This window comes from Ptiloglossa arizonensis, chromosome 2 (genome assembly GCF_051014685.1).
Source record: "Ptiloglossa arizonensis isolate GNS036 chromosome 2, iyPtiAriz1_principal, whole genome shotgun sequence".
Lineage (NCBI taxonomy): Eukaryota > Metazoa > Arthropoda > Insecta > Hymenoptera > Colletidae > Ptiloglossa > Ptiloglossa arizonensis.
This window is the reverse complement of record NC_135049.1, coordinates 18,517,048-18,538,106: the sequence shown is the minus strand read 5'-3', so window position 1 is coordinate 18,538,106 and position 21,059 is coordinate 18,517,048. Positions and strand designations below refer to the sequence as shown.

General features: G+C 35.2%; 3 protein-coding genes across 9 annotated transcripts in view; 2 read left to right on the top strand and 1 right to left on the bottom strand.

Moving 5' to 3' along the window:
- Sprt (PDZ domain-containing protein sprite) overlaps window positions 1-14,618 on the top strand; it is a 145,580-nt gene extending 130,962 nt beyond the window's left edge. For 4 of the 5 annotated variants that reach the window (XM_076305262.1, XM_076305260.1, XM_076305261.1 and 1 more), the window contains 7 exons: window positions 9,252-9,415; window positions 9,532-9,717; window positions 10,238-10,393; window positions 10,705-10,857; window positions 12,770-13,031; window positions 13,477-13,884; window positions 13,988-14,618. In XM_076305262.1, coding sequence (XP_076161377.1) covers window positions 9,252-9,415; window positions 9,532-9,717; window positions 10,238-10,393; window positions 10,705-10,857; window positions 12,770-13,031; window positions 13,477-13,884; window positions 13,988-14,386 — 1,728 coding nt within the window. In that variant the 3' untranslated portion in view covers window positions 14,387-14,618. The remainder of the gene's footprint in view (window positions 1-9,251; window positions 9,416-9,531; window positions 9,718-10,237; window positions 10,394-10,704; window positions 10,858-12,769; window positions 13,032-13,476; window positions 13,885-13,987) is intronic. The other variant, XM_076305264.1, reaches the window with a different exon arrangement.
- Window positions 10,460-16,797, bottom strand: Rfc4 (replication factor C subunit RfC4). 3 transcript variants are annotated; one of them, XR_012991220.1, is made up of 8 exons: window positions 16,685-16,797; window positions 16,323-16,590; window positions 15,980-16,228; window positions 15,678-15,887; window positions 15,486-15,599; window positions 15,205-15,317; window positions 14,271-14,360; window positions 10,460-10,842 (listed from the first exon to the last, which is right to left on the bottom strand). XR_012991220.1 is itself a non-coding variant. In XM_076305267.1 (7 exons), the coding sequence occupies exons 1-6, from the start codon at window positions 16,795-16,797 to the stop codon at window positions 15,216-15,218; spliced, it is 1,056 nt and encodes a 351-aa protein (XP_076161382.1). In that variant the 3' UTR covers window positions 13,858-14,360; window positions 15,205-15,215. The 3 variants fall into 3 exon arrangements, 1 of the variants encoding a protein (XP_076161382.1); XR_012991219.1 differs by lacking the exon at window positions 10,460-10,842 and adding an exon at window positions 13,858-14,191; XM_076305267.1 differs by lacking the exon at window positions 10,460-10,842 and having other exon boundaries at window positions 13,858-14,360.
- Window positions 16,798-17,615: 818 nt separating this feature from the next.
- Window positions 17,616-21,059, top strand: part of LOC143143632 (neuronal calcium sensor 2) — a 123,041-nt gene continuing 119,597 nt past the window's right edge. Inside the window, exons 1-2 of the mRNA XM_076305102.1 lie at window positions 17,616-17,685; window positions 18,134-18,240. The gene's annotated coding sequence lies outside the window, so the exon portion shown is untranslated. The remainder of the gene's footprint in view (window positions 17,686-18,133; window positions 18,241-21,059) is intronic.

Sequence of the window (21,059 nt, the reverse complement as noted above, 5' to 3'; positions counted from 1 at the left end):
AACGTTGAATGTCTCTCGAGAAATTCTTGAGGCTTGTTTTATTAAGAACGAGATTCTATTTACCGATTGCACGCGATCGAGTGAAATATTCTATTTGATCGTGAAAAATTGTTCGAGATGAAAAGACTTCTTATACGTGTAAAAAAATTGATATCCGTTCACGGTGAAATGAATATACTTAACTATCGACGGATTAGAAATTCCAATTTCTAAGTGCTCGATGTACTTAATTAAACTACCGTATTAGTCTATATACGTCTGCGCGGTATTAGTTACGACCGTCTAATTATCAGACAATCAGAATGATTATCAGACCATCGGTGCTATAACGTACTTCGATACCATATTATTAGTCACGGTTCACTCAGGACAGTCTCAAGTAACATCGTTGGCTATTACATCTTATTGGAAAACGTTTAGCTCTCGAGAGATTATATCGACGGAAGATATATTTATGGTCACTCATTACACATTGGTGACCGCGAAATACTAGTTTTCGAGTATAAATAGATAGCCGAGAAGACCACGATAACGATAAAAGAAAATAATCCGATAAATCAGTGTTCCATGTACGTCCCGTTCGATAGCATAAATTAATATCGTAAAATATTGTATATTATACATTACGGATCTAATCGTACAATAACTCCCCCTGACTGTTAACGAAACGCCAACCTTCGCTTCCATCAAATTTAACCAGTCGTACGATCCACGAGTACACGGAGAAACATTGGCAAAATTACCAACAATCATCGCGCACAACGTGCACAAATTTTCGAATCTCGATTCAAAGTAATTCCTTCGTTCGAACGCAGGGTAAGCCGAAGATTTCATTTAAAACGCACGAAATCGTAAGTAACACCGTTACCGGTTACACGCACAGCGTAAATGTTTCGACCACGATCACCGACTTATGAATAATATACGCGGAACGTAGATAGAAATCGGGACGGAAGCAGACGCGCATACGTATAAAATAGCGCCGCGGTTGAAAATAAAAGTGCAATTTATTATCGTGACAATTTCCGCGGTGTAAATCGCTGACATGTTTTTGTAAACAAAAAGAACCGTGTACGTATTTCATCGTAAGTGCAGTAACTCCGTAATCCTTTATCGCCGGTCTTCGGTGTTCGTGGCTATATTTCCTAAGCTTTTTCCAAGCGCGATTAATGTGCGTTGTCAGACCCGTTGAAGCGGTTTTGACTTCTCCGTGTACGTTAGAAAAATCCATCCGCGATGTTTACGCTCGAGCGGGCCTCCGCGAAGTCGTGTTTTGCCATCGCGGTGGAAATAGCAGAAGCAAAAGAAGCGGAAGACAGAAGGAGAAGCGTGCTGTGTACATACAGAGGGGCTCGATATGAATAATGAAGAAGAACCTCGACACAGGGAAGTTACATCAACGTCGATAGGGTATCTGCTTGTCAGGAGCCGGGAATATTCTGCAAGTGGATGATCCCCGGCTGCCCGAATGAAATTTTTCGCTTATATCCCGCGGGTTATTCCATCGGTACATCCCCGCGCGAGGCGAGCTTCGGGTTTCAACGTACGCCCCGACCCGAGCCACGGAACCTTTCGCGTTAAAAGGAAAGGAAATCTCTTGTCAGCTTTGCGGCGAACGTCGATCATACGCGTATCAAGTGAATTTCACCCCGCTTTCCAGCATTTCATTTTTCCTTCGGTAACGCGCCGCCAGATTGTAGCCACGCGTGTGTCACGAACGATAAAGCTAAGTCTAGAGAAGGGAAACGAGTCGTTAACATCCTAATTACTTCGATACGTTTGAAATATCGAATCAGAGGTCTGGTATTTCTTTCGATCGGTACTGTCGAAGAGAAACACTACGGAGGATAATCTGGGGAAATTATTCGGTGTGCGACGATAATAATAATTTTTTCAATACTTGAATCGAAGGAGGCTGATTTCTTTCGAGAGGAATGAAGAAAATGTATGTATGTTTATATACTCTACTTTATTTACTCTACTCTAATTACTTTCTCTGTAATTTTATTAATATTTTTCTAACTTCCATTACATCTCAATTTCTAGATTTCTAAGTTTTCAATTTTAGACTCGTATTTCTGTTTTCTGACGAAACGTTGAGAAAATTATTATTACGATTATCGGTAGATCTTGACTACTTTTTTCACTTTTATTTTTTCATTAGTTGTACCTGGTCTCGTAAGAATACCAGTTTTTTCACAGAGATTGTTACCAGGTTGTGGAGAAACAAATCATCCACGACGCTATTTTTCCGAACACGATTCATGTATTTGGAATCTCGAGTTATGGCGCTCTACGTGTCGGGATTAAATTCGAAATATTTCGACAAAATTTCGGTTGTAGTACGCCTTTGGGCCCAAAGGCTCAGACAGATCAGGTCGGCAAGATTGCAGATCCAGGAGTCAGTGCCCTTTACTGTCTGAACAGCAGCACCTAAGGCAAGGTTTCGTTCCCTTAACGTGTCGCAAAACATTGCCCTTCAAAAGTCTGGTGTTCGATAAAATATTTTCAGAGCAGACATTCACTGAGAAACAACACATTTCGCGGAATAATACGCGAACAGAGGTTTTACAATTCTTTGTCAGCCTCTGGTAATAAAATCGTTATATTTTTCATTTTAATATTTAATTACATCTTCCTCGTATTTTCTTTTTCTTTCACGCGAAATTTCATTTATAATATATTTGCATATTAGTTAAACGTATTTATTACCACCTGTACACTCTTGCAACATGGCATTTGGGTCTGCAACTTGATACAAGTTTTGGTACGAGATCGGCCATATTGTTTCTATGGATGTTTCCATTTGAGGTGAAACCTTACACGATTCTTGAACGAGTACGTTCATTTCAAAATTATGCTTGGTAACTTTGATCCTTTCGATACTTAAAAGAAACCAAAGATACTTAAAGCGATGCATAGTGTCCGCCATTGCAATACTGTTGACAGAATTGAAATTTCACTGAACAGTATTATTTTCAGCGAATTATCATTCCTGGTTCTAAAAGAATCCCTCAGATTCGTTAATCCGATCAACCTCATAGACAAAAAAAAATTGCCAAACATTATTTTCAAATCGTTTCTTAAAATCGAGCAAAAATTGTGCAACTTGAAAAAAATGGGCTCGATAAATTCGGTTTCCCGTCCATTTCACCAAGAATTTTCAATCCGATTACAAAATTTAATCTCCGTATACTCGTTGGTTCAAATTGAACCCTGGAAGCGATTTTCGGTGAAATAAAACATTTATACCCGCGAAATTCCGTGGTCCTCTTCTCGAAACATTACCGATAGAGTTCAGCAAATTCATTGATGCCTCGAAACACGTTCAGAGGCAAAGTACATAAATGCGAACGGAGTCTTTGTTCCTTCGGTACAACTATCGTATCGCGGTTTCCAGAGAGAGGAAGGGGGTGGTACGTTTATCTCAGGAATAAGGGTCTTCTCCATGCAAATTCCGCAATAAATTTCCGCTTCCTGCGTGCAAGCAGTGACTATCCTCCTTTTGCAATGTAACGTGTGCACCGTACTTACACGACGACGGGAAGAAATTCGCGGAATGCCCGTATCGATATCGCCACCCATCCGTTCCCACTTCTGCACTCTGGCCGAGGGGAAGAAAGGTGTTAGATACAATCTAACGCTTTAGCTTATGTTGTGTCTCTATTATCTCATTATTTAAGCACTGAGAATTTTTCTCGAGTCTCGTTGCTTTGCTCCGAGCAATATGTTACCCTCGATAATAACACTATTGAAGTTTACTGACCAGCACAGCTATCCCAGAAACGATACAATAATTGGCACAATTATCCCAAAGATGGGCAAATTTGGAGTTTTATCTGGATGAAAATTTCGAATAAATAAAAATTAGACTTTGAAACGTAGAATGAATCATTTCGAAAGGAACGTATAAAAATGCTTCCAATCGAATGTACATATGTGTTACCTCGATGAAAGTTTTGCAATAATGATTTCAATTACGAACCGATCAAGGAATGATTTAATTCCATCGAGAGAACCAAAAACCTTTGTGTTATAATTGCACATGATTTGCTCTTTCCAGAAAGTATTATCTGTTGAACCTTGAGTAAATAAGTAGTGGTTCTCCAAACTCTTAAGTATTTTTTTTAATTACCAAAATACTATTTTGACTTACCTATAATATATTTAATATTTTTCTATTTTATTGAAAACTAACCAATCTGTATTCCAAAGTGGGTTAGAAGCAAACTCGTTTAGACAAAGTTTTAAAAACAAGTCCTTCGGGTAAATATTATATATTTTCGCGATTTAAAATCTTTATTCAAATGTTCATTTGAATACAAATTTATTCGAATAACGTCCAACTCTGAACACTCTTAAGAAGGGATCCCGCTTCTGCAGTGCTTTTCCCCCATCTGTGGTAGTATGAACAGCATCGTTCGAACCCAGTGTACTCAGAGGAGAACGAGCTGGAGATAAATAACAGCGGTCAATTCGTGGAACACCTACCTCTTTCTTTGACTATCGCAGACTCGGACCAAGTCTGCGACAACTCGAGAGGCGCCACTCTAATACGATATACGAGTCGAGTTTGTATTTTTTAAGCAAACTTACGAGTTATCGATAGAATTATAAACGCTTCGAAGAAGTTGTCAAATCCGAATGCGTATTTATCGCCAAAGGTTAAAATACGCTTTCGATAGTTCGTCGAAAAATGAAAAATATAGCAGAGGAACAATCGAGGGAATTTTTTTGTCGTTGTCGAGTGTATTACCCTGTTCACGAAAAGGTTAAAAATTAAAAAAATAACAGAGGAACAATCGACGAAATTTTTTGTCGTTGTCGAGTGTATTACCCTGTTCACGAAAAGGTCGAAAAATTAAAAAAATAACAGAGGAACAATCGACGAAATTTTTTGTCGTTGTTGAGTGTATTACCCTGTTTACGAAAAGGTCAAAAAATAGAGGAACAATCGACGACATTTTTTATCGTTGTTGAGTAGATTGTCATGTTTACAAAAAGGTCCTTCATAGTTGAGAAAAAAAGGCCTTGAACTCGAACGCTTTGTACGATTCTATTAACTATTGTGCAGGAAAATAAAATGGGGCAATCTTGTGTATTAAAGTGTCAATAATTTTAGAAAGTTTATCGAGTGTAGAGTTCGAAGAATATTTGAATGTTAAATAAATTAGAAAGAATCGTCAAGAGTGTCAATAGGTATTTCCAGTTTTTGAAATTATTTTTTCTTATCGTGATCCAGAATTGAGGACTGGAATTTTGAACAACACAGCTTGCTTAAGACTGCACGATTGTCTTGTTTTAATTAGTCTAAAAGAATGGACATTAGTTAGATGGTTCTGAAGAATATTCTGTAAAAGGGTATTTTAAAATTGTTCGTACTTCCTCTTCCGGAAGACCATTTCTCATTTTGAAATAACGCTAGATGGACGGATATCCTGCCGGGAGTATTCGTAGAAATAAAAACGCAGGAAAGAATGAGAACGATGATGTGCTAGATGTCGGAATGGTTCGCAGTTATCATTATGGTTTCGTTTTAAGTGAGTTCCTTTTTGTCACGGAAAATATGGAAATTGAGATGGTTAATCTTTTCTATGAAACATGAATATTTTTGCTCGTGGAATGAAAACATTAATTTGTATTTCAATCGAATCGAGCAATCTCATATATTACATTTTAAAAAATGTAGAACTTAAATAATTTACTAGTTTATGACAATCTTACGCAAAAAGTTCTACAATACAAAGGAATTCCCTTTCATGTTTGTTATATTTACTTTAGCTACATTTTTTATTACACGTCGACCAAAATCTACACAACTCCAGTCGATTTTCTATTATTTATCTACTAACGTTACAAAATGTTTGATTCTGTGATCTATCAATCTCTTTGTCAATATTTTACTCCGGTTTGCAATCCTTTCTAAAAAATTATTCTCGATTGAAAAATTAAAAATAATAAGATTTAAATCAACTGGAGTACAAACTAATTTTTCATACAGTAAAAACATTGATCAATTTTAACCTGTAGCGATTGAAGATCAAATTTTATCATATTACTAAACTACAAAAATTCTATCCTCGTGACTAAATAAAAATTGCAGGCTATTTATTTAACAGAGTTATTTGACACGAATTTTCGAGTCTTCGCGTTTATACAACGCGTTTAAAACTATAAATACCGCGGCGCTCTTGCTTTCAATTACTCACTGTTGAAATTTATCTACGAGTTTGTCAGACCTTTGGTGCGCGGTTCTCCGGCTTCGGACGAAATAGGATTGTACGACTATTACTGTCCGAAGTTTTATCCTATAACCGTGAATCTTTACGCCGTAAATCGCGGTTGGAGATAATCCCATGAGCAGACGTCGAATAGCCGGCATGGAGAGGCTCGGAAGCATGAAGACCGTGCAAAGCAAAGAGAAGGTGTCGCGAAGAAATCGCTTATCTTAAACGCGGTTGTACGCGTTGTTACTGGATTGTAAATCAACGCGTTGATAAACTTTGTAACAGACGCGAAACTTTTTTCCGACGTAACAATCGGCACGGTGATTGAAACGAATCGGTTTGAAACGCGACGTGGTATTTTTTCCCGGAGAAGGAACGTGACAAACGCAACCGACGCGCGAATAATTAGATTTCGCTTTTAAAACCGATTTTCAGCTAACCGACAAACAACATCACAGCCATTTCAAAGCAACTTTCTACCGTATATTCCTTTCCCGTTGTCGGATCTCCACCTGAAAAATTTGCAATATTATTTTTAACGATTTTGAAACGTTTCCTTTATTCGTTTAATCACTCGATGATTTAAAAGACACCACAAATTGTTTCTCGCGAGTAAACGAAATATATTGACTCTATAAACAAAAATTGAAGAAGAAGTTTTCATATTTTTTCCTTCAATTACTTTATTCAATGTTTATAGAATTTTGAAATAGATTCCAAAATACGAATATAGGTTTTCTTTTGCATCGTGCTTGTTTCATTCTACCATTAATTTAACTTCAAACTTGAAGACTTAAGGTACTTTTAACGCGGACTAATTTTACAAATTGCACGGTCAATCGAGTCGGAGGATGTTCCCACGAGATGCAAACAAAAATGATTAACCTTCGAGCCTTCTACGGAACAGTGTCATGGTACTCTGATCCTCGAGGAGAGCTGCTAACCCTTCCGACAATACAAAGCACTGGTCAGTGCTTCCTTCCTTCGATACTGTGCCACGATGAAGGAGGATCTGATACGAGACTATTGTGAACACAGTATATCTCGGACGAAGTAAGAGACCACCAACCGGGTACGAGGGAATGATGAACCGGATATCCTTTAACTCTAATATTCTTACAGCCTTGATCTACAAGCTGAATATTTTCGTGGAGGAACTAGTTAGGTGTAATCGCAGAAGAATTTTATAAAAATCAACGAAGCCTGAAAAGCCAAGTGACGCGTAAAGAGAACAAAAATAAATATCAACAAGGGTTGCTTGCTTTTCATCGTCATTTTGTTAATCAATATTCCTAAGAATTCTTTACCATCGAAAAATTAAAAAAGAATCGCTACAGTATATCACGAATTAATCACTCAAATGCTCCACAATTTATTTAGATATTTCAGTATATCTCCTGTAATGGTCAAAGTATCCTATTGTCGTAATTACTTCTGCAACAGTCATCGTTAACGTACGTGCCAAATTCTCATTATCAAACACCGTGTAGAACTTAAATTCGGTTACCAGAATTTTTTCGAAAGATTGCTTCGCTATTGGTCCGAATTTCAACTATCGTTTAACATTGCTAACGCGAAAACAATTTTCTCGACGAAAGTACAGATTCCTCTTACACTGTAAACTCGGGAGCATTCTTCGTAGCTTCTCATAGTGCCTAAGAATATATAATTCAAGTAACACTATCGGACGAGTTTCTCATCTTTGTTGAACGTTAGAAGCGTTACGTTCAGAAACCATCTTCAAAAGTATTTTCTTCTCCGAGCCAATAGAATCTATTTAGTATTTTGCTCATTTCGAGCAAGTCTATTTTTCCGTTCTTAAAACGAGTATCTTCCGTGCAAGATTTCTTCACCAATTAAGAACAAACGGAACCTTTGACACTGATTTCGACCAAGGGGGACATCCGGTTGGTTGCATATTTTCTGCGAGCGAATCTATGTAGTCGATGGTCTCGTGTGGGACGAGCAAGGTCTTGGATCGGATCCTCCTCTCTGGTTGCTGCGCAGTCAAGGCCAACGTTGACCTTCCCGCGCTATACACCAGCGAGAGGGACGGAGTGCTGCTTTCTCGAGGATCATCGAGCATCGTGTACAGTACCGAGTCGGTACTACCGACGTGGAAGTCCATTAAGGTCGGGACATCACGTTCCAACGATCACCACAAATCATAGCTTTAATGGAACGATAAATTTATATTCATGCCGCGTGCCGTTTTGCCACCCCCAGCTCCCAATGTTTTTAAACACGTATGGTAAAGATCTTTGAAACAAAACCAGCTGGTCCAGAAGAACCACCGTTGCCTCCAGCAGAGCAGACGCGGAGACATAAAGGTCAAACGACTCGCACTTTCAACCGTAACCCCTGCCGAGGATGTAACGATTAAATCTGTTTTCTGTTGTCGTTATCAAAGTTACTTCTACATCTTGACGAAGGAAATATTCCAAGATGGAGAATCGTTAGAAAATACCTTTAGTGTACTTGGAGAAATGTTGCTAAATAGCTTTACTTTTGAGGCTAGAGGTAACTTTTAGATCTTGTACATCTTGACGAAGGAAATATTCGAAGATGGAGAATCATTAGAAAATACCTTTAGTGTACTTGGAGAAATATTGCTAAATAACTCTACTTTTGAGCCTAGAGGTAACTTTTAGACGTACTACTTTTTATAGTTTTGATCGTGCAGGAACACCAGAAAGTAAATGTCTGAAAACTAGGAAAAGTTGAAAAATAGGGAATAATTGATGTAAAAGGGTAAAACTTGGGAGTAAAAATGATTGAAAAATATTGCAATTATCGTGAACGATGATACACGATTCATGTGCTGGAATTCGAAGAATCTCTTCTTTTGTTGTCTATTTCTTCATTTGTACGTTTCGAGGAGGACCTCGATGTAAAGTGTGAAATTGTAATTCTATAATCCAGATTTATGTTCTCATGTTCGTCCTTCATTCGAGTCGTAGGTATACTTCGAGACACCCTGTGCAGGACTACGATCGTATTCATAAATACTTATTCTTTTCGCAGATGGCCAGTATAGAAGTTTCTTTGTCCACGACACCCAGACGAAAAAAGGGTGGAAGCATTTCTGGTGGAGTCACATCGCCCGCTGGACATCGAAACAGAGACCATTATAAGGAGCTGGATGCACTTCGAGTTGCACTACGCGACAAGGAGAATATTATACAAACGTGGGCAATTTTATTATTTTGTGAACATTACTCATTGCACGTATACATAATCGGTTGTTACTGGTATTGATAATTATAGTATTGAAAATCATTAGGTCGAAATCTCGGTATTTCAGATTGAAAGGACAACTGTGCAACACCCTGAGCAACCGATTAGCATTGCGCAATGGTGCACCACCTTTGACAGAAGCAGACAGAAAAGTTACAGAAGAAAGACTTCAGAGGTTACGACGCGATGCAGACAATAAGCGACTAGCGATTAAGAACTTAAAACTCGCACTTGAACGCTTAGATATTACGGAGTAAGTGAAACAAATTCGAAATTCGGTTTTCTTTTTTTTTTTAATTAATGAAAGAATATATTTATAGGAAAAAGGTCTCCTGGTTTTAAATATTTCTACATGTATTTCTACTTTGCATGTTCCAAGCGAAGACTGTTTTCAGGTTTTTTAGAGTCCTGTCAATTTTATTTATAATTTTACCTAGTGTTTTCACAAGACTGGAACAAAGACTGAAATTAATTTTTATCATCAAAAAATATACCTTTTAAAACAATCTATTACCTGTTGTGATAGCTTATCGTTTAAAGACACCTATTTCTGGGACATTGAATTTATTACATGTTGTTCTATAGTTTATCTATACACAATTTAAAATAAATAAATAATTTCCGCTCGAAGAGACTCGATTATAATTACGAAACAATTATCACGAGTATTCGAGCTCCAGAAAATCGTATGTAACTTAAAAAAAAATGTAATTTTTTTTAGAAATTTAATATTTAAAATATTGCTTATCGTAATGATTAATAATTTGTTCCAGCAACATTGACGTCCGAATTCAACAAGCCGAATTAGAGTACAGACTTGGCCGAGAAGAACTTGAACTCTTGACCCTCCGTGAAGAAAGTAGAGCTCTGCAAGCAGCTTTAGAATTAGCGGAGACTCAAGAGAAACAAAAGAATGACACGATATTTAGGTACTTTTTCCCAAATAATGGAAATCTTGCGAAAGAAAAATTTCTCGCGTCCGTTCTTCGTACGTTGTCCCTCTCTCGTACTATTTATTACATTATTAAAGTAAATACATCGTTCTCACTGTTATTACCATAGCGCTGTAATTAATCTTCCGACAAAAGCAAGTGTAATTACGTTTAATCATATAATCTGTATCACGACACCTTCGTGTGTGTTACTTGATTTTTCTTTTCTTTTCTTTTTTTTTCTTTCTTTAAATCTTTCAATCGTTACCGTAAACACGTTCAACCAATGTAACATTTGTCATTCGCAGTTGTATCTCCGGTTCCACGCAAGTTACGATCCATGCTGTGGAGGTCAGCGCAGACCCTAAAAGCCCTCGTTTTGGTGCCGGGCCGAGGGAAGACACAGCTGGCCTGTACGTTGATTGGGCAGTCGAAGATTCCGGGCTCTGCAAGGGAGATAGGTTCGAATATATATTCTCCTACCGCACAAAATTCCGCACTGCATCAAATAATCACGACACGACCCGGCCAACTATAAACGGGGACCATCGACGAGAAATATACGATTTCGCAGCTTCTGCTTTCGACCGATAGAACGATATCCGTGTCGTGAATATTGTATACCGTGTTCCTTCTCTACCATCTCTCCGACGATTCATTGCAAATGCGTGTGAAATTTCATCAGGACAAGTACTCGACATCGACGATACAAATTTCTTTGTTGAAGACATCGGCAAGAAACAAAGGCGAGATTGTAAAGCGTTTGAAAAATAATGCAGAACCGTTGCACGAAGACGAAAATAATCGAAAGAGTATATTGCAAAATTGAAGCTACTCTCGTTGAATATTGAATGCTTCGTTGCTGCTTGAAACTTCGTCTTCGTTTTCTTGTGAAAATGATACACCGAAAGAGGTCATAAAGACAACGTGATATTTCGCTCGGAACGTAATCTTCGCCTAACAGGAAAGAGAACGGTATTTTTCCCTCGATGGGAAAACTGTAGACGATAGCTTGTTATGGCTTTGCTCAGGTTCTTGTTTGACTTCGTCTCGGCAGACTGATCGGCATGTAACGTATCGCGATTGGTATGCGCCGTGACAAAAGAGAAAAAAATGTGAAATGAAGGCAAAAGGATAGAAAGAGAGAGAGAGAGAGAGAGAGAGAAGGGGAGATGAAAATAATAATTACTCCGAAAAGAAAACCCGCGAATAAGAAAGTAGATAGGAAATACGAGAGACGAGAAGAAGGAAAAAATTGTTGGAAAGGAACCGAGTAAACACATATAGTGTGTAACGTAGTGCGGTTGTGGCGCGTAACTTGGCTATCGGTGTAGAACAATACTGCAATCTTGGCATTTGGTTCCCAACAGGTCACCGTAGCGTGAAGCAGCACCGGAAGTTCGCCGTATGCCCCCGCTAATTGCACCTACGACTTCACATGACCCCATCCTCTCTCCTATCATCGGGAGAATTCGTTAAAACTCGACGCACCTGTGTTTCCAACTTTCTTTCACTCTGTTGCAAATTTGGAAATGGAACGGAGCGTGCATTTTTTTTTTATCCCATTTAATTAAAATAATTTTAGTTTCCTCTTCCATGAATAAAAAAAAAAATACATTATTAATACCGAGTAGGCAAAAATTAACGTATAATAAAAAGATGAATAGTTATTATCGCATAATTGCTCAGGATTTGCCTGAGCAACAATGTTTGAAATTATCATTGAAAGATGTGGACTGAACAAAGTTGCAATACAGAAACGTCGCTGTTTGGACGAATCGTTGATTTTGTTTCCATGACCTTGAAAGAATGAGGATTCTTATCGTGTTGCCATTTCTCGAACTTTTTACCATCAAAAGCAATGCAGATATTTTAGTTTCCAGTCTTGGGTAACTTGTCCTGATATAAATCAAAAATTAATGTAAATCTATACATTAAGATAAAAATTGATAGTCGTGAGTAAGGGATCGTTCTTCCGAGTCTTCACTAATCCATTGCCTCAGTTTATCTATCTATACATATATATAACAATCTATGCATATATCTATCTATACATAGATTATAATATTTATGGTTAATTCTATAGAGTTATTTGTAATTTGAAGATTTCTTTTATCGAGAAACACAAAGGTTCTTCGTTACCGTGTTTAGGTACAAGTGGAGTTAGATACAAAATGGATAACTTAAACGTTTCAAGATATTTGAATTAATCGCGATATTAAGAATATTTCTAAACCTGCTAAGAATTTGTAGCGACAACCATCGCTTTAACTGATATGGAATGAACCTTGTCTGCGCTGTTAAAAAAATATCGCCCAATTAAACCTAATGGTGCTCATATCGTTCAGACATATCAGTCAGTATTGTCTTTAGGATCTTGGAGGTGAATGGAAAACTCGTGGTAGGAGCAGGCAGGAGCGACTTAGCAAGGTTGCTGGCCGTCGCACCCGATGCAGCACAAATTGTGGTCCTTCGAAAAGGTGAATCCCTTGCAGCACTCCGCACACTACGATCAGATAACCTTAGGCTGACTCACAGAATCGGATATCTCGAAGAACAGGTTAGGGATCTTCTGGCACCAAGTAGAGCCGAAGTCCCCGCGGATCCTCCACCGACTCGCCAAGAACAAGTTCAGGTACGAGACGAACGTAATAAATTACTGAACTTGGAAGGACACTTTATATACACAGATGAAAACGATATGGAACAGATATTGCACTCGAACATTATTCGGAATAAATAAAGCCTGTTACATTAAGGATAACATTGAATGTAGTCGCTGCGAGCTATTTATTATTTTTATTCGAAGTTTTCGATCGTTCGTTTATGGTCACTTTCGAAACTGCCCTTATATGTAGAAAAAAAAATAGAAATTCATAGTTTCCTGTATAAATATAATATGTATCGTATTATTTTACCAATGACAATAATACCTTCTTTCACTTCTCCCTAAAATTTAGTAAATTACTGTATCAAATTTTACTAGATCTTTTCTATTCTTTCCTTATCTTTTCACTGGACTTTTATTTTATTAAGCACTCGAATTATCTTTTAAAGTTTGTCCCATTTTCATTATATAGGTATTCCAAAAGGGACCACAAGTAACTGCATTAGTTGCAAATCTTCCTGGTCTCAATGTAAGGAATTCGATGGAACTACGTCAGAGTTTACCCACAGTAAGAAACAGACACAGTGATCATTCGAAACGCTTAATAGAACCAAAAAGTCTGAAGGAAGTTAATTTGTCATTGGATGGTATTTCAAATAGTCATCATAAATCAAGGAATAGACAAAAGCACCAAGGATTTCAATTGACCGGATCAACTGCAAGCCTAGATTGCAAACAAATACAGATACAGTCACAACTGCAACGCAGAAGACCACCCCGTGTTGAATCAGCTATGGAACATTTATCTAAAAATCGTAAAGATTCGTCACAAACTCAGCCTTTAGACTTTGATTCTGAACCAACATATTATCGGTTCCAGGTATTTCATATACTTTACATATTTTAACAAACAATTGATTTATAAGTACACTCATAAATAATAGGAATGAATTCAAACATTTCAAAATACTGCCTTATTTCAGGATATACAATCACGAGTATCAGAGAACTCTGATACATCGATGGTGTACTGTTCACAAGAGACGAAATCTCGTCCAGCACCGCCGAAGAAACCTCTACGATTGTCTCTACATCGTGCAGCGAGTCTACAATCGGTGGAAAGCGCACCACCTGCTGCCCACCATGATATAGCCAAGAAACCAATAAAGAGGAATCATAAAGGTGATCTACCAATGGAGAAAAATTCACGAGGAGAAATAAATGAAGAAACATGTAATCAAATTCAAGAGTTACAGTATAATTCACCTCAACCGCCGCCAAGGACTCCTTCCAGGGCAGAATCTTGTCAGAGTGCACTGCGATGGCCATCTCCTAAACCACGACCACATTTGGCACCTGTTACAATGGAAAAGTGGTGCTAATTGAAAGAAGTGTTATTGTATGGATAATATTTACGAATTCTTCTAATATTTACGAAAGATTTGCTTCTTAATTTAGTATTAAATAAGAATAATTGAAGATCTCCACTATTAGAGAACAAATTTCATATAACTTACAAAGATTGTAGGTAATACGTATGTAAATACAGTTTGATATTTTGATACTTGATACGTGTATTTGAAGAAGACTGAATCACTCCGAACTAAATTTGTTCACAAACTATTTTTAAATATTAAGTAAACTAGAATATATATCATGTTTTTCTGCTTACATCCGTCCTTATAAAATATTTCATTTTGCATGCCTCTTTTAATGAGAACATTATTGAATAAGGCGAATAGTTTACTTTATTTAAAGTGCGAATTTTGTTACTTGACAAAATAATTAAAGCACAAAATTATCAATTTAAATGTTACTGTAAACATTTCATACGAAATACGTGTAACATGCATTTGAAGAACATATTAATTTAAAGTATTTAGTATTATTATAAATGTAAGAGGATTCTATTCTACTTTTGCGCGATAAAAATTAGTTCAATACACATACATTACATAAATAATATGTAATTCAGATTTTTCTAATTGCTAGTCCAAGTATGAGTCGATGTAATACGATATTAAAAATATTATAAAGTTCAAAAAAATATTTAGGAATACATATAATGCAATATGTATAATAAAATGCAATCGTGCATTTAAAATGATCACCACCATTTCCATTCAAATAAATATTTTGCAATAAAGAATTCTATAATACAAAATATATAAAATATATTTTTCATAAATATAATCATTACTTGTATAATTTTCAACATTGTACAGCTGTATGGCAAAGCCGAGCTAGGAGACTATTCATTTGTAACAAACTATTAATTCCTTCTACTATTCCAAGATGAGTTAGTCCAATTTCCTAAAATTCAAAAATATAAATACATGATTTCATTAATTTCACGAGTAAGTACACTAGTGCCAAGTTTACCGTAAGTTGAGCGAAATACGGACCATAAACTCTACACTTTTGTATGTATTTAACATACTTCTCACAATCAGAAATTATACAAAATTTATTTAAACTTACTCTTATGAAATCTAATTTTAATCTTTCTTCAATTGGTAGATTTTTACAAACTCTGAATATGTTACTAATTAAATCTTCTGCAGAATATCCCATTGCCCATAAATGTTCCATTACCTATTTACATTTATTAAATGTATATTATCAGAGTATATTATAAGTGTCAGTTTATCATAAAGTAACAGGATATCTTACCCCATATGCTTTACTAATTTTACCCTGTGTACAAAATTCAAGCATTTCTTTAACGAGTAATGGATGTGGTTCATCACAAACTTTGAAAACATTTTCACTGTTTACATGATTAAAACCATTATACGTTGATTGCAAATTATTTAATGCTTGTCTCATATCGCCTTGAGCAGTAAATACTATTGCTTCTAAACCATCGTCAGTGTATGAAATCTGTCCAAATATAATTTGAACATTTAATTTAATGCATTAGTAATATTATTAAACTTTTGTTTGCACAATAATAATTAAATTTGTTTCCCTACGTTTTCTTTCGCACAAACTTCAAGAACCTTTGTCAAAATTTGTGCATCTGATAATTTTCCATATCTTAACATAGCACAACGTGATTGTATTGGTTCAATAATTTTCTCACTATTATTACAAGCAAGTGCAAATCTAGTTGTATTACTATATATTTCCATTGTTCTACGCAATGCCTGTTGCGCACCACTTGTCATGCTGTCAGCTTCATCTAAAATTATTATTTTATGTTTTCCCTTTGGAAGATTCACCTAGTTTCAAGCAAGTACAAAATACTTATTATAGAAATACATAGATCATAGTAACATAGTAGAAATATATATATATATATATATATATATATACCTTCTTTTGAGCAAACATCTTGATTTTATTTCTAACAACATCTATTCCTCTATCATTTGAGGCATTTAATTCTAGCACTGCTTCTTTAAAAGCTGATCCTAAAAGAATACGTGCTAAACATAAAATTGTTGTAGTTTTACCAACTCCTGGAGGACCAGCAATGATAATATTTGGACAATTTCCATGTTGAGCAAAAACAGAAAGTCTGGATACTGTGTCATCATTACCAACAATGTCCGAAAAAACCTGTGGGCGATACTTTTCAATCCTAAACAATAGTTTTTATTATTATAACAAAGACTTAACCTCAATAACTTGAGTTTTAATAATGCATATTGTAGATATTATTTATAGTAACGTACCATGGTAAATGTGACAATTTGGTTTCTGTTTCTTTAGTTTTTGCATTATAACCGCTTGTAGAAGGTAGGATTTCTATGATCATAGATTCTTCTCCAGTATCCGTACCTGCCATCTTCAAAATTTAAGCTTAAAACGCGGGAAAAATTTAGAACTTGTTTGCTTAAACATAGAATATAGGATAACGAAGAGTAGCAACTTTTTATCAATTCTGTGCCGATGTTAAGAGGAAAATGGTATTATCGATTGATAATATACATTAATCGGTAATACAGACATGTTGACAAACCACAGCAAGGTCTGAATCTTATAGAGACAAAGCCAATGTAAATATTAAAATTTTTAAAAAGATATATTTCATATTATATTGTAATAAAATTACACAAAATTAATATAATGTAAATAAAATTAATTTAACCAATATACAAGAAAATATATAAAAAAAGAAAAATATACATTTATTTTTTAATAATATGAAAAGAATAATTATAAATTGTTCTTGAAAGTAATAAGCATTTAAACAACGCTAAAACTTCATTTGATTTATTATTTAATTTAACTTTCACGTATAACTATGCCTCTAATAATTCATATAGTCATAAAAAATTATATCAGTAATAATTATATTCAAATATTTACGCTGCCTTATATAAAATCTAAACATGTACTATTGTCTGTTTTGATTATATAATAATATCATTTTTTTACAGATGGTTAATAACTATTGCATTTCGCATAATGTTTTCTTTTCATTTATTGACTAATTATAATGGTATAATATTTGTGTTTACAGAATGCTGCAGTATTCCTAAAGAGGACGCTGGCGTCGGACAAATTTTTCGCGACACATGCAAGATTGTCCTTCTTTGTAAGTATCTTGTCGGTGGTTTGCGAAATGAGAATCCAATATGGCAGCCGTCGTGGTATCTGCACAAGTCAGTGTCGCGGAAATGTTTTGAACTCGTCAAGTAATCGTGACAACCGGCCGACGTACAACGCATAGGTTAGTAGGGGGGAATTACGCTTCATTCGTGTATTTGTTTCTTCTAATTTACTCGATCAATTTGTGTCAGGAAACCGGGCTTTCGTAAGAATCGTTTTTCTCATACGATCGGACCGTTAAAGTATATACGTTCGGCTGCAGTATCGTTTCAATGCAGACATAGGTTACCTCGTTTTCCTATCCTTGAATCAAACGTGTGCCGCGTTGAATCAAAATCCGGTGCGCGTTTCGTTTATTCGAGTATTGTATGTTTAATATCATCTTTTGCAATTGAATGCCTGATGCGTATACATTTTTCCTAGCGAGGGTGTGTGCATGTGCGTGTTAGGTGAGTGGATGCGGTCGTCGATGTATGAACGTGCGTGTCCGTGAAATGTTTTTGAATTGTCGCTTGTCTTTTCTTTTCCAACGAACATTGATTGAGTGTCGCGCGTGTTTGGACATCAAGAAAGAAGATTCGTTAAGTGCTACTTTGGCACATCACGCCATGCTGTATGACAGCATGGTGTCCCGATCTACCACCTATCGAATACTTCTGTTGGGGAACAACATTCGGTAAGTTGTATACATTTCTTTTACGACTTTTTTTCTATTTCCGATGAATTCGTCATTGATTGATTGCCAAAATCTTCTTAATAGATATTTTCGAATCTTTCGCTTTTCGATCCTATTTAAGGAATATGATATAATTTGCGAGACTGAAAAGCAATGAAGACAGTATTGAATTTATTTTATTCGAGAGCAAGAGCCACGATTGTAATTAATTATTTTTAAGAGTAGTTTAGGCAATTATATAAATTATACGCATTTGCGATAATATCGTTTTATTTATTTCGATAGACCGATAATCGTGTCTATTTGTCCTTGAAATAATAAGTGCCAAATGGACGTGGTCCTTTACATACACTCTTGGACAAAAAAAAACAGGATACGTGTGTTGCATTTAGTGTTTCAATTATACATTTAATATTTTTACGATTGTAACATATAATGCGGAAATATCACAGTTGAAGAATATATGACCTGCTTTTAGGTTGATAGTTACATAAATTTGTTAGAATGCCAGCCTTTATGTCTAATAAAATAAAATATAATAATGACACTCGTAAAATAATGAAATAGATTTTTACACTATTACAATGAATATAATATAAATTAATCTGTTTTTGTTAACTTGTAAAACTGCCCATTACTTCAACTGATCATTTTAGCAGTGATATTTGTAATTCATGAATTTTATTCTTTAATAAATATTTAATTCTGTTGTAATGAAGTATTCTAACTGATGTATATTTTCAAATTATTTCTTTTTTGCATTGACTGCTCTTGAAAGTTGCCCTTCAGAATTTTCTATTATATTTAAATCTAGATAATATCTAGGCCATTGCAGAAGAATTCTTTTGTATAAGAAATGAATGTTTAGAACTTTTGTAGTATGATAGTAATGTCTTGTAATTAATTTTTTGTCTACATTCTATTTTAAATACTTAGGAATATGCTCTTTTCTTCAAATTTATTTAACTGGTACTAGTACTGTTCTTTCTATTTTCACTAATATTATTAAGTAACTGTTTTTTCTAAGTCAAGGTTTAATGATTCGAGCCAGAATTGATTATAATCTTTAACCAAAGAAAGTAAGTGAATTGTATAGTTGAGATTAAAAACATTTTTTAACAAGACAATGGTGATATTCACACTGTGAAAATACAAAAGATGTTTCTCATGCAAAAAATGCCTCTCTTGTAGTGGTCTCCATGTATTCTAAATTTAAATATAACAGAAAATTCTTGGAGAGAATTTTCAGGAGCAGTCTTTACAAATAAAATACAATTTGAGTATGTACATTAATTGAAATATTGCAGTGTAATAGAATGGAAAAATTTATAAAAAAATCAAGCTCTAGAAATCTACAAATCATTACAAAACTCTTTGATTTCAGTAATAGAAAATAAAAATGGTTCTACACATTATTAAATATAAATTAAGCCATATTCTGTTTATAGTTTTCTACTAAAAAGTGATTACCTGCAGTATTTTATAATTAATGACTGATTCAAAAAATATGTCTGTTCCTTCCTGCATGTTTTAGTGAAATACTATGTATTTCAAACAAATTTCTTAATGATTCATTTATATGTGTCTTGTATACTATACAAGATACAAGTATTTGCAATATATAACAATTATTTAAAAAATTTGTATTAATTTCTTTGGGGGTACATAATTCATTATGGATTTGCAAGAAAATAATTTTATTTAATATGTTGTCTCAAAGGTAAGTTAGTAAAATTAAAGAAAGATTTTCAAGAAAATTTCACTAATGGTTGTACACTGAGCCTGTACATAATGTGGCATATATGGAAAATAATAATTAAAGTTTTAACCTATGAGTGTTATTCTAATAATTTCAATTTAATATCTGTATCTTGAATAAAAAACATATAACATATATCTTGAATAAACATACAAATGCGTTATGAAGAAATCTGTTTGAAATTCACACTATTTCACCAAAATAATAGGAGACTTTTGGAACACTCTGTATATTATATGGTATCAGTGCACCATATAATTACCGAATTATCCAGGCATGTATATGACGAATAGTTTAATAATGCCCGCTTGAAGATGATACAAAGTTTTTTTATTAACCTAATCATACATAATTGGATAATGTAAAAAGGCTCAATCATGGTATTTACATATATCTTTCTTATCGAGCAATATGTAGCATGTTTCACCTAATCCTCGTGCGGTGGTGCCTGGTCCGATTTCCTCTATTCTACGTATGATTAGGATTGTGTTGGTACCCAAGTTCATGGGCCTAGGTTGGGTTGGGTTTGGAAAAAGTCGAGCAGGTTAGGGCGAGGCCCCTTAATGTAAGAATGCTCAGGCAGCTCGGTATTATCGGACTGAAGCCCGAGTCGAAAGAAGAAGTTAGGCGGAATCTGCTTAGAACGCCATCGGTATCATATATGTAGATTCGGTATTACCGACATCAGGATTTCAAGATGAGTTACTCAGCGTCGACAATTAAATTCTATAATTGGGCATAATATGGTATACCTCACCGATTTCAACGAAATTTAAATATGTTGCAAAATTCCACGTTCTGAACAACTTTTTTCTATAGAAGTAACCACTACTCGGCCTTGGTCTTCGAAATTTTTGTGAGAAAACTGCTGTTGTCTTTACAATGAAATCTACCTATACCTACGAGTCCATGGTAAAGTGTGACAGACAGTCGAGATGTATAACGGACGAATTTAAAAACCTTATAACTATCAACAGCGATCTTTTGGATTTTCTGGCAAACGCATCTTTTTCCATGTGTACGATATCGGTGTTGGTTGTTGACGGACAAAGTTTTTAAG